Source organism: Diprion similis, chromosome 10, assembly GCF_021155765.1.
Source record: "Diprion similis isolate iyDipSimi1 chromosome 10, iyDipSimi1.1, whole genome shotgun sequence".
Taxonomy (NCBI): domain Eukaryota; kingdom Metazoa; phylum Arthropoda; class Insecta; order Hymenoptera; family Diprionidae; genus Diprion; species Diprion similis.
Genome location: NC_060114.1, coordinates 5,901,254 through 5,915,463, shown reverse-complemented (window position 1 = coordinate 5,915,463; position 14,210 = coordinate 5,901,254). Strand labels below are relative to the sequence as shown.

Below are 14,210 nucleotides of genomic sequence, written 5' to 3'. Positions count from 1 at the left end.
CAAGTATTTTCTAGGCTTTTTAAGTCTTTTGAGTTCACCCTTGGAGTAAATATCACCGATAGTTTTTAAAATTAAGTGATTAAACTCGATCACACTTGACAATTTCATTGACGGAAATGTTGATGTAGAAGTGACTCGAAAACGTGCCAAGTATTTTTTACTCTTTTGAAGTCTTCTGAGGTCAGTCTTCTCACCTGGCTTCTCAAAGATGTGAAAAAGTGGTAAATCGACCTATTCATTTTTATTCAAAAACCGCGTCCTGCCAAACTAGCATGCACAAGCTGTTTACGGCTAGACCATGCGTTCAATCTCTTCGTCGATTCGCACCCGGAGGCTGAGGATGGTATTAACGGGGTGAGTCTCGCACGGTGTGTACACAGTATGCGGGTTATGGCCATTCCGTGACTTCGTGCTCTCAACTCGGACGTAGAAGAACGACATAAGTCGTGATTGCAGCGCCGCTTGCATGGTATGAATTTATAGAGTGGCGGTTTTTACATCCCACATAAAGTCTGCCGGTTCCGATGAGCCACTTCTTTCGAATTCTCGAGGACCATGCAAAATCCAGACGGTCTTAATCCAACTCTTCGTTATTGTGTCATTGGTTCTCTGGAATTCTAATGTAAAGTGACGTATCAGTCATTTCTGATCACGTGAGTTAGCCCAACTCTAATTCATCTTGCTGAATTCGAACTAGCTTTAGTCATTATAAAATCAAATGTGTTCAGGAATCGATTAAATCTGTTCTGAAATATTTTCAAATTTTCGATATTCCACGAAATCATGAAATGAAGTGAAACTATGTTTGAAATATCTGAAGCGTTATAAAATCTATCTCAAGGTTAAAAAAAAAAAAAACAATTTTCACTGCTTACAAACATTCTAAAATTCGACATCATAGATTCCGACACAATTTCAATTCCCCTCCTGTATTGTCGCCACCGCGAATGGATTATCCGAATGGTGTGTAGGTGGAGCGATGGCGAGTGGAAGAAGGAGCGTGATAGGGAGACACATTCCGTGTCAGAAACTCCTCCTCCGACAGTCTCCCCTCGACACAGGAACGTTTTTCAATTAGATACCGACACTCCGGTGTCTCGACACCTTGATCACACATGAATAATTATATTAACGAGTCGTGCTCTTCTTATTTTCATCCTTCTTCCTCCTCTCCTTCTTTCATCCCATTCTTACTCTCGCATCACGGGAAAAATAGTATACTAAAAAGTCACATACGGTATTGGTAGAATATTCGAGTATATTTGAAATAAGACTTGTGTCGCTTGCTTTGGATAATCTTTACGTTCACACACTTTGAGAAACGGGAAAATCGTGTCATACCTTTGAACAGTGTTCCCATACAGAATAAGGAAAAAAGAACTCCGACGGATTCAGGAAATAGTAATATAGTGTAACGATTTTTCAAATCATGCAGCACAGATATTCGTCGCGAATAATCGATACATTTTCAAAGATTCAACTATTTAAAACACAAAATCATTTCATAATTCTAAATAAAATTTACAGAGAGTGTTGTACATTGGTGCAAATTTAAAAAAGAAAATTTCCTCACTAAAAAATCGACATCGTTTGAGCAAATGTATGCAAATGCGTTTTGTAATAAATAAGACTGCTTTTTGAGATGATACCAATTTAATGTCAAAATATTGTGAACTTTCCATTTCATAAAAAAAAAATCTAAACAATATTCTGAGGTATAAAAGTCTCCTCTATATATATATATAATACTGTCGGTGAAAATGGTGATTTTCACAGTACGCGGATCCAACCATACGACGAAACAGTCGTAGTTTCAAGGTAGAATCTCTCATCGAGAGCGCGAAGCGTTTCACTGGTTCTAAACTAGCCGGTGGTACAAGAGGGCGAATCCTTTCAAGGACGTCGTCCTCGTGACAGTGGGGGAGTGAAAGAGCTGAGAAGAGAGGGGAAAAGGGGACGCTGTTAGGTGAGGGAGATCTCGGGGCCCGGCGGGATCAGATATAGAGGACCGGGCCCCAGTCTGGGCAGCAGATCACGAGATACCGGAATTTAATAACCTGCTACAGGGCGGGGGGTGCAATAATATCGGTCAGATATTGATCTTTAATTAGGCACACGGCGCGGGAATTCCCGATTAGATCGCTAGACGAACGGATGCGAACGAGTCGCGCTGCTCGCAGTCAGCGCTCATCTGCAGGGTCCGTTCACTCTTTTCTCTCCTCTCCTCGCCTCTTCGCGGTTACAGATCGTCCTCGTTGTCCTCGCTTTGTTCCCTCCTTCTTAAACCGAAGAAGAAGAAGAAGAAGATATTCGAGGACGACGCGCGACCTGCTTGAACGACCTCGATTGGTTACACGTAGTCGCCATCGTCGTGCCAGGCTATCGCTTAATGACTGCTTCGTCTCAGGCTTAATCGACAACACGTATAAACCATCTTGCTTCTGCATATTCAACGCCGTCCGTGGCAAAGATGGAGTTTTTAAGAGCTCGTGCGTTCGTTCCTTCGTTCCTCCGGTGTGAGCCGCGTGACAGATGCCTCGGAAGATACGGCGAACCCAGCCTGGTGCAACCTCTCCATTCGCTCTGGACCACGCTATTCACGCCTAGAGATAAACCCCAATCAGCGACTCGAATGAACTGCTCTTCACCAACTCGCAGAAGTGCGGAATTGGAACTCTGTTGCTGTTCACCGTAAATCTGGTATCAAATCTAAATCCGTTTGACAATTACATCGTCAAAGGAATCCAATAATTCATCAGATCTTTAGTATCCCTTACAGGAAGCCAAAGACTAAAAAGTATTTTGATCCGACGGTAATCTTAATCGTGGGATTGGAGGTGCCGTTCACTTCTAAAAGTTGCGAATGGCTCTCTACGCCAATTACTGGAGAAAAATCAATCGGAAATCATCATACCTGCAACCAATTTGCAATCAATAGTAAAATTGATAGAAAAAAAGACATTACTGTCTCTCTTCGTAAACGGTTTCATAGTTTTCTACTCACAGTTCGGGTCGTTCCAAGATGGAAACAGAGCATGAACAATCGGGCATTTGGGAAGCGGGATAAAGACAGTCGTGTCAGTCTGTTCTGATCGCACCTGGGTACCAAGTCGTGTCTTGGCGGCGTCGTCACCAGAAATACCGGTTGACTCACCGGCTGATCCCATGCGGCTACAAACACACCAATTATTGATAAATTAAGAAGGAACGCCGGGTAATCTGTCAGAGACCTGCGAGTTAGAAGATAGTAGACGAAGTACAGCTGGACGACCAGACGCTGCATAGACGAAAACCCGATAACCAATGATTAGCCGTCGAACTGACTCGATGGACGACGAATCAGGGTTAACGACACTGCATGAGGCGACTCGGCCAAGCCCCGGCTTTTGACATTCTTCGATGTTCTTTACGAGCAAGCCGTAAAATCGTCGTCACCATGGTAGGTTCTTGAGCGGAAAAATGACCTAGTAATTCGCCACGACAAACGTTTCTTGAGGCAACGGGATGCAACAGTCAAATGTGACAAGGTTTTGGTTAAATGTCAAAAAGAGGTAAACTGATTGATAAGAAAACGCCGTCAAAATCCAACTGGGATGAGTGGTAGAGTCATAATTCTCTGCTGCGAGTCTTGATGGTTGATGGAACCTTTCTTCTTATTTCTTCCTCGAAGTTGGGATACCTGATCCATTCGTTCCAGCTTTCCGGATCGAGACATCTCGTCTCTTCTGCTTAGTTTAGTTTTTCCTGGATGCCATCAGATGTTCCTTGTCTTCTTTGCCGAGTCGGCTGAGATGCAATAAATTCAGAATACCGAAAACCACGTGACTATAACCTGAAGAAGAGTCTGGGTGCCCAGCAAGCTGCTTAATACAGCTTCTGTACGGTGCAAGCGGAAGGTTCCGATCAGTTTGATTACTCGGAAGAGGCGTTAATCGGCGAGCGAGTTTATTACCGAGAAGAGACAATTATTTCCAAGGCACCTATGATCAGAACACCACGCTGAGAAGAAGCGGCGGGAACAGGCAGTGCAGCAGGATACGGCTTGAGCTCTCACTTAGCAGGGCCACTGTCACGATCAGGACACCGCATTAGCATATCTCGAGTGAGCGTGTAGAAAAGCTTTGGCACAAGTGCTGGGCTGTGCTCCTCGGAGCGAGAAGCTGGTTGTAGAGGACGAGCAGCGAGAGCAACACATCACGCCGCAGCGCGCGCATTCATTCGTCGCGCTTCTACAGGAGCTTATCCACCGGTTGAGGACTTACTTCGAACAGTACAGGAGTGGGCAGAAGGTGGCGAAGAAGCGAGAGAGGGCGAGGCGAGGTCACGCGGTCCTCCTCGTTCCTTCTTCTCTTGCGTGTCCTACCCATTTGCATTAGACACACTGGAGCAGCGACAAAACTCGATTGGATCTAATGATGAGAGTATGCATCGAGACCAAGACAGAGGTGGAAGGACGCATTGAAGCCCCAAAAGGAATCCTGATGTCACAGAGTTCTGAGTTGCCAAACCTCAGACTGACCGTCACATCGAATGTCATTTGTTCGGATAGTGACATTAGTGAATATAGTATGTCCGGAATGGTAAAATCAGAAATTTTCAAGTATTTCGAAATACATTATGTCCAATACTCGATACTCCAAATGGACGAAACCTTAGATCGTTACCAACTTTCGGTCATACCATGAAGACTAGTTCCGTTCGGAGCTTTAACCTTTTCGAAGGGATTTCGACAATTTGAACTGATTTGACATTCGACGTGATGGCTATCGGACCTATTACAATAAAATTCTGAATTTTCACCCTCAGCTGCCAGTTGAGAGCCTACCTCTTGAGTGAACTTCGCGAACGCCCTGCCAGTGTTTCGAGAGTGGGAAAAGTGCATCAGTGTTCAGCCACACAGAGACACACACGCGATGATCGAACCCCAACCCTACAACCTGGGGTCGGGCGCATGGTATCGCTTCCCAGAAAGGTTTATCGGGTCGACGATATGTTAATAGCGGCTGTGTTTCCCCCTCGGAGATATATTCCGGGCCACCTCGACCTGCGCCGGGGTCTAAGAGCCCCGGGGAACTCCCACCTCTGCGACTGCAGGGCGAGCGCTTGGCCGCTTTCGTTACCTTCGCTGCATGCAACCGCAATTGAAAAGAATTACCATCGGAGATCTGGTGCACTGGCGATGACTGCTCATTCCTTTCCAAGTGAAAATTACCGCTGAAAAGATGTCCGCTTGGATTCCTCGACGTCCACTGGCGATACTCATCCAAACTACTACTTCTGCCAGAGGCAGTCTGACTAGATTTTTATGCACTGCTTATATTAATTCATTGTGGCTTTTAATGATTGTTCACTGATGTCGTGATTCTCTACAATCCAAACTTTTTATGCATTGGCTCGTACTCTTTTTAATCTCCAAGACAAGAGTCAGCTTGCTCAGTTATTCCAGGTTTTCGTTGAATTTCAGAAGTCACTTCGAAACACGTGTCACTTCAATCCATCTGACGAGTTACGAACAGTTCTATGTAATTTGGAGAATGTAATTCGGTAACAGGGCTGGAGAAAACTCATGAAATACATTTGCCAGAGTCAAATTTTCTATTGTTTATCATAAGCGTTGAAGTATGTCGATAAACGTTGAAAAATACCTTTAGATACCTTCTTTTCTGAGTAATTATTTCGTTGGTCTTTCTTTACTTTTGTGTTCTGCAAGTGAACTCCACTTTCTGAACAGTAATAATTTCCTTAAGACGGGTTTCCCCGAAGCCTAATAGAAGAGTAACATTTTACCTGATCCTTTTGTTTTACATCTTAATAAGTAACATCGTTTTCTATTCCTACAGGGGAAGATGAAGAGTGGAGCGATTCAGAGAAAACCCCTTCGGTAAGCAGTGGCATCGACGGTGGTGGATCGGGGGTGTCTAGTCCTGCGGCGCATCCTGGGGAGGACGAGTCCAGTCTCCCACCACCTCCACGGTTGAATTCAGCCGAAGAAATTCGACCGAGGTTACAGACCGTTCTTCCCGAAGATGTGCGCAAGCGGCTCGGCAACAGGGCTGAGGAAATCGAGGTATGAACACTTTTAAACAAATGAGCAGATACTGTCTATATAATGAATGAATTCTCTGTCAACTTGGTCACCAACTTGCTCTTTCAGTGACCCCGACGAATTTTTTTAGAACCCTGCTAGCTTGTCGTAGCACTGTTATGTTGTCCACAGTAAATTAACTTTATCAGGTCAATTGAAATGTGACAAATAATTCACTGAAAATTGATGGAACACGTCAACGTTCACTTGAAAAGAACTACAAAACGGTTTCCAGAACGGTTCGGTTATAAAATCTGTGGTAAAATTGATAGACGGACTTTTCACAACGGTTTACAAAAAAGTGGACATTTTTTCTATACCGAATTTATTTACGAAGTTAGAAGCACACTGAAAGAAAAAAAAAACAATTTCCCCACCAGGCATGTGCTAAAAAGCTACAAGAGCGGGAGGCTGCACTACGAACGACCCGTGACCTGAGCCCAAAAAATCATCGAGGAAAGGAGGACGCAGACGATGACGTGGTCGAGACGATCAAGAGCTCGAACGAGACACGAAGATGCTCACCACCGTCGTCGTCGAAGAGAAAAGAGGCGCGCAGAGCCCTCGGCGACCTTCGACGACTCGATGAATCTCCGGTCCAAGCTAAGAAGATGAAGCTCGACGATGAAGTTACTCCTAAATTGAGACTGAATGCTAGTCTGGCGACTGATCCTGCCCTTCGACCCGCAACTGTCGCCGCTTTAACTATCCAACCGGATAACAAGTCGACCGCTAACCTTACTCCACCCCTTCCTGCTGCGCTTCAAAAAGGTTCGTATATATTCTCGGATAATGGGGTGATAATAGTGATAACACTGATAGTTCGACCTCCAAATTACACTGAGAAAAATTTATAGTTGTCATTACTAACGAGGAAGGTATCCCTTGAAGGTCGATCTCTCCGATTTCATTTCTTTTGTAATACGTTATAGAAGACGCAAAATTAAACGACACGTTTTTTTTTTTTATCTGCCATTAAACACTTGAAGGAGATGAAAACACCTCCAAAGTAAATTGATAAACTTAGATTTTTCATTTCTCGATATGAGAGACCTTTTCAAGTTGGATTGGTTAAGAAATATTATGTTCTTGTGGGTGAAACTAGCATGTGTTATTGCGTTTATCCTTTTTTTTATTATGGTCACTTGTACTGTGTTCTTTGCTATCTATTGAGACAATTTGATGTGGGCACAACAATTAAATTGATGTTAAGGTCTCGTTTGGCTCGAAAAAATGACTAAATTTAGAAAACAGATTTAACGTTGCTATAGATAGGAAATATTATTGACTACTATAACCGCACTGAATAGTTACTTGTACTGCTTTTTTTGTGCAATTTTAATGATTGTTCAAGCGTTATTGTAACCATACGTATTTTTGGTAATTTTTCAACCACAAAAAATGAAATTTTTCTCAGTGCTATAGCATCTTCATTCAGAAACTAATTAGAATAAATTATATTTAAGTAGAAACTGTAATGATAGTCACGATATTCACTTCAAAGTTTAGTTTAATAATTGTAATGAGCTTGTCAAATCTAGACTGATAAAGAATCATCATTTTGGAGTTTAAATTTTCACGATGAAATTGTTCGGAGTTTTCGACAATAATAGACCCCTCAAAAAAAAAAAAAAGGTTTGAAAATATGAGTGATTTTGAAACGATCTTAGGTTATACGTTCTGCCAAAAGAGATAAAGAGACGATAAATCTTCTGAATTTTTTCCAATCAGTATTCCAGTAAATAAAACTCGGTAGTTAATTTCATTTAAGAATTTCAATATTCTTAATGAAATTTTTTAAATTTCATCGGCAACTCACGTTCAGAAAAATAAACTTGAAAAAATTTTTGATTTTGAAACGATCCTACCCCTAATAAGTTGAATTTTTCCTAAAATCCAGCGATAACATCGGGGAGGTTATTTATTCTGCCAACGGACGGTAAGGAGGCAATAACAGTAGAACCCTCGCGTCCAGCGCCGCTGATCTGTCCACCCTGCGGAATTCGGTTCAGTTCCGCGAGCACGCTGGAGGCGCACCGGACGTTTTACTGTGCGCACCGGCCTCGCGCCGACGAAGAGAGCGCGAACGACGAGGACGACGAGAAATCGGGGAAGTTCGACATCCGAAAGGCATACGCGTGCCCTCACTGTTCATACAGTGCGGACAAGAAGGTCTCGCTCAACAGGCACATGAGGATGCACGCCGCCTCGCCGGTCCCACCGTCGATGGCAGGAACGGGCCCAACGACGCCAGGCAGTCCCTCTAACGGATCGATCTTGAACGAGGAGGCCGAACGGTATTGCAGGAACTGCGATATCAGGTTCGTGACAATTTTTTTTACCTCCTCTTCGATCTTCCGGTCTTCTAACAAATGAAGCCACTTCAGGGTGACTAACCGATTTTTTGTTGTGTGATGAAAAGACGCGTAAGGAAAGCTATTGCAATCGACACAAAAATGAAACGCTCAGTTTTTACTAGGTCTCAACGTTTCTTGGTCTAGGGAATCACCTCTGACTATTTTTGGATGGATATGTAAACTTGTTTTTGTATATGTGCATACCCGATACATTTTTTTTTCGACGATATTTCGAAAAGGAATTAACAGATTTTTACGATATTTGTTTCAAATGGTGCGATTCTTTTTGATGTAGAATTGGTTCGATTTTCAGCAAAATCGGTCAAGCCATTTCTGAATTATGTATTTATATGTAAACGTGAGATTATTATCGAAAATTAATGAAGTTTGGGTCATTGGTTTGGCTTCATTCTACTTATTCTTAGAACTCATTAGAATTTGAGCAAAAAGTGTAAATCCTCGCATTTATCCTAGCGATTGCTTATTAACGAAAAATGAGAACTACAGCGCGATACAGTAAGAAACTGGTTCCAATAAAATGCTAATAATGTCTAATGAAAAAAAAAACATGACAATATGTGTGTCGTAACAGACTAAACGCAAACGTTATCAAGATGATACCATATCTACACGCTAATATGGTCAAAGCTATTAAGAAACAATATATCGGAAGACACTATCTAGCGGTAGAAAATACTCTACGCGAATACGGTCATATTTAAACTTTACAACTTATCTCTTTTTTCAATATGAATCAATTTAATGGTACAAAATAGAAGCATAGTAATTTGCTCAAGATTTAGCGTACCTTGATTATCGATAAAATTTGCCTAAAACGATCAGGCGATGATAGTCAAATGCGGTGCCATATTGCATACCGACGCGCACACATTGAATCCCAATATTCAAGTAGAATAGTCATTGAAGTTTGTTTTTTTTTTAAGTTATTCACAACATCACGAGATAATTTTAATTGGTAGGACCGAAGGTCCGTGATAATTAAGAGAAGAATTAAGAAAAGCTTTAAGGGCCGTATTTAAAAAAAAAAATTCAAGTGATGAATAACTATGCAGCGATGAGAAAAACGTTTTTCTTCTTTTTTTTATAAGTTTCGGTTGCAGGTACTTTCAGCCTTTTCTGTGCTGCCTCCGTCATCATCTCGACTACTTTTTAGTTTTTATGCGCACTAATGCTTAAAAATCCACGTTTAAGCACGAGTGCTTATAAAAACTACACGATGTTCTCATTTTTGATAGGAGGTAGTAGAGAAAGTTTGACTTGTGGCATTTGAGCATTAGGAATTTCTTCACTCGTGTGAGTTTCGCACTTAACACTTGTCAATAAATCCCTATTTTATGCGCACGTGCCACGAAAATAACTAGTTTAATTATCCTTTCAATGAAAACCATCTGTTACACGACGTTTCTGCTGTTTAATAGTTAAATAATTAAAGTATTAAGATTGTCTTGTATTTTCATCATACAGCGTTCTTGATCAGCTTATCCTCTGTTAAGGATCCCATTTTCTTTTAATGATCTAATTATTCTCCTGGTTGATTCAGTAACAAAAATTGGTAGATTTTATACTAAAGCTCAAATTTCAATTTCAAGCACACATGATTTTGGTGAAAATAGTGAGGTCACGGCATGAAGGATGAACCGTCCAAGAATGTTGTTCACAAATTTGAAGTAAATCGTTCAACCGTTTTGCGATATCGGTATCACTGCAAACCACGCAGTCGAACAAACGCTTGACATTATTGTAATAACAATGCTAATTCTGTCGATTGATTCTGACTGAAGAAAAAATGAATCAAGCTCGTTCTACATAACTTACATACTTTTAAACAAAAACAAATCTGATTCGAATCTAATAAGTGTTGTTGTTTCTTGTTGCTGTCACAGTATTAACGAAAGAAACGCAGGCCCTCACTGATTTCGATTTCAATATTCCCAGGTTCAGCTCTCTGAAGACGTACCGTGCCCACAAAACTCACTACTGCAGCACGAGGCACGTGGTCAAAGACGCCCCGCCGCCGCCACTGAAGGCGTCGCCCCCCGCCTCTTCGAGCCCGGGAGATTCGCCGCCCCCGCAGCCGTGCCTCGCGTTACCAACGAATCCGATCCTGATCGTCCCTTATTCGCTCTTCCGGGGGGCGAGCGTCCTGACGGCGCCGGCGCTTCCGACCCCCGACACCGCGTGCTTCCTGCTACCAAACGGGGCCTTGCAGCCGATGACGCGGGGCCTAACGGCCCCGCCGTCGACGACCGAGGCGCCGACGGTCCTCCGGGCGGCAAACAAGCCTTCGACACCGGCTTCTGTGAACTCCACGTCGAACCTCCCCTCCGCCGCCGCCGCAGCCGCCGCCGCCCCCCTGGATCTCAGCGTCAGACGCTTCCTTGTGCCCCAGGACGAAAAGGAGAACCGCGTTTCGCCCGCCCCTTCGCTACCCCCACCCCCCGGCAGCCCGAGGTCCAGGGGGTCCAGCAGTCCTAGGGCCAGATCGCTGCCTGCTGGTCAAACCAGCCCGGCGCCCGTTCCTTCGACTGAACTCGCCCTCAGGCTAGCAGAGCTTCCGCCACCCCCGGTTCCTGGGGTACTTGTCAAACAGGGTGTTTCCAGGTGAGGGACGATTATTATGCGTCGATTTGTTTTTCTTCTTTGAAGCATGCATGGCGAGTCGATTCTTTTTTTTTTTTTTTTTTTCTTTTGCTTCATTTTGTTACGAGATAATTTGGCATTGAATATTCATCGAAGTAATAATTCTCAAGCTCTCATCCATTTGTGTGAAAATGCAGAATAAATATTAGACTCGCATACAAATACGAGGATTATGAACACGAGTTTGAAAATCGATTTTTTTTTTCAAATAGCTTTAGAAGGATGATAAAGTCTAGTGTGTTCCTACGATTTTACTATGCCGCGAAATCATCCCGACTACAATTTTTTAAACAAGTTCTGTTCGCGCAAAAAATTATTCGAATGAAAGTATAGAGTATTGATATATAGAGTAGTTTTATTGAATTACGTACGAGATCTTCTTGAAGCAAAATTTTTCGTAAAATAACAAGGTTTATCGACGAGTTTTTGTTATTAAAAAATAAAAACCTTTTAAAATATCTCAAATGACGACTCCTAATGGTGCGAATTTTTGTTTTCTTCAGATGTAAGGAGTGCAACATCGTGTTTTGCCGCCACGAGAACTTTGTGGCGCACAAAAAGCACTATTGTCAGGCAAGGGAAAACCCAATCAGCAGTCCACCTCCTTCGGGAACGCCGTCTCCACCCTTGTACCAGCTGATATGTGCACCTTGCGGAATAAAATTCGCATCCTTCGACAACCTAACCGCCCATCAAGCCTTCTATTGCAATAAAAGGCCCGAGCCTCTGGAACATCAGGCTCGATGTCCAAAGTGCAAGGTCGGTTCTTACTGCCAAAATCATTCTCAGATAGACTATTTTTTCAGTATACATATAGTGTAATAAATCAAATTATTGTATCTCTAGACGGCCTTGCGTCGACAAAAAAAATAAATTGTCCACTTTTTGACCACCTCATGTGATTTGTTTTTCAGGCATTAATTGAGCCCGGTGCAAACCACACGTGTACCGCTGGACCCACCGGAAGTTGGCCATGTCCAGTTTGCGGATTGGTCAGTCCTACCGCTGGAGCTGCGCAGAGGCACATAGACGCTCATCAGGGGGTCAAAGCCTTCCGATGTACGATTTGTCGGTATAAGGGAAATACGCTTCGTGGTATGAGGACGCACATTAGGATGCACTTCGAGAAGAGGGGGACCGACCTGCAGGTGCGAAGATCAAAATAATTCCTTTCCGTCATTGCGAATCCTTGGAAGTCAGATTTTCTTTAAAGATACCTAAGACCAATTTTTACAAGATAGTATAAGTTTGTAAAGTCTCATCCACGGTATGCGATTCGTCACGTTGAGGTTCCTTATCTTCGTCGCAAAATCGATATTACTAATCTGACAAAAATGCAGCATCTAAATATTATTGAAATCGTACTACACTCGTCTAATATACCTTATTCCCTATTTTCTGTTTTGCAACTTTCTCATCAAGTTTTTAGTCGAATTAGAAACGTAAAAAAATACCTTTTCATAAACTTAACAAGTTTTTTTTACCTTCGTTCGGCATATTAGATTCGCCGTATTGAATTCGCAAATTCTTCCAGTAGATTTGAATTTTTTGCTTATACCGAATTCTGATGATAATCGAACATAATTCAGTGCACTATGTAGTCTCAGGTACACATTTCTCGATTTTTAATAGCATACCAACTTTGATTTACTCGTCTAGACCTTATCATTAGAGTTTTTGATCCAGCTTGATCGATCAAAATGTCATGTACATGTCGCACTGCCAATGTTCTCCGAAATCGCGAGGAGAGATATATATGAAATCTTTGTAAATAATTACGGATAATAACTGAAAATCCCTACATTTCACCGCGACTTATATCTACCTTAAAATGTATCCTGAAATAAATTGTGACGATCCTTTATTTTCCAATTCTTCCGACAGGAAGAAAATTACATAACCTGCGTCCTGGAGGACGAAACGACGGTTCAAACGACTCCTGAACCAGCGCCAGCGACGACGCCGGAAGAGATTCCTGTGGCTGAAGCGGTCGTTCAGCAGCAGCAGTCGGTAAACGGAACGGCCGAAGTAAGGAAAAGCAGCCCACAACCGGCGGTGACGACAGCGTCGACGCCCAACAGCGGCGGGAACGTGAAACAGGAACGCGAAGACACGCCGCCCCCTGAAGAGAGTCTTGACCCCGCTAAGGCTGGACCAAGGTATTGTCACTCATGTGACATCAGCTTTAACTATCTGAGTACCTTCATAGCACACAAGAAATTTTATTGCTCAAGCCACGCGGGGGAAGCCAGCAACAACAATAACAACTCGACGTCCACGCCACACGTTCAGGAAACCGCAACAACTCCTGCTAGCAGGACTGAAGCATCCGTACTTTAGAATTTATAATCATTTGGCAAAGGCCAAATGTTGCATCATGTTACGAAATGTTCGTTATAAAGTCGCTCGTTGTAAGATCGCGGTGTTTTCCAAACGATCAAAAGACTAGAGTTTTTTTTATACACCCAATTCGTTGTGGCGGTTCTCGTAATCGGCTTCATAACGAACAACTACAGTTTCATTCCAATTATCTTGGTGAAAATTTTTTTTCTGCGAAATCGTGCAATCGAATATTTCTGTCTAATTTTTTGAAACAAAACAAAAAAACTGGCTTCCAAAATATTTCATTAATATTTGACAGAGGTATAAAATGACCTGATGAAAAACATCGCTCGACTTTACACGTTTTACCAAAACAAATTATCTTTCTTTAGAAGGCTTGGATTTTATCAGGTTATGCTTTTGTTATAACTTGTGAGTGAATTTTTCAGGCAAAATCTGACTTCTGTTGAAAGATTTTTCTACTTATTTTTCAAAATCTGAAACTGAAGGCTTCCAAAAATTTCATTTTAACATCATCTTGCGAAGAAAAATCTTCAGCAGATATCTCGCGGTCTTCAATCGAGTACAGAATATTTAATAGAAAGTTGTTTAGGTGACATAGTCTCGTTTTGAGCGGGTCTCCAACGTCAAATTGTCAATTTTTCTAGTTCTACGATTTCTTTTCATCTTTTTCTTTTATATGTACATACAACGTACGTACATGACAAGTTTTGAAATTGATATTACCCGAATCACAAACTTAATATTACCTTTATAACAGTTGA

At 42.3% G+C, this 14,210-nt stretch overlaps 1 protein-coding gene across 2 annotated transcripts in view; it reads left to right on the top strand.

Annotated features, from left to right (window-relative positions):
- The window catches only part of LOC124411029 (zinc finger protein ZFPM1), a 115,116-nt gene extending 101,426 nt beyond the window's left edge, over nucleotides 1–13,690 (top strand). For both annotated transcript variants that reach the window (XM_046889862.1, XM_046889860.1), the window contains 7 exons: nucleotides 5,841–6,067; nucleotides 6,466–6,856; nucleotides 7,986–8,406; nucleotides 10,399–11,064; nucleotides 11,607–11,862; nucleotides 12,018–12,251; nucleotides 12,988–13,690. In XM_046889862.1, the coding sequence (XP_046745818.1) occupies nucleotides 5,841–6,067; nucleotides 6,466–6,856; nucleotides 7,986–8,406; nucleotides 10,399–11,064; nucleotides 11,607–11,862; nucleotides 12,018–12,251; nucleotides 12,988–13,443 (2,651 nt within the window). In that variant the 3' untranslated portion in view covers nucleotides 13,444–13,690. The remainder of the gene's footprint in view (nucleotides 1–5,840; nucleotides 6,068–6,465; nucleotides 6,857–7,985; nucleotides 8,407–10,398; nucleotides 11,065–11,606; nucleotides 11,863–12,017; nucleotides 12,252–12,987) is intronic.
- Nucleotides 13,691–14,210: the final 520 nt, after the last annotated feature.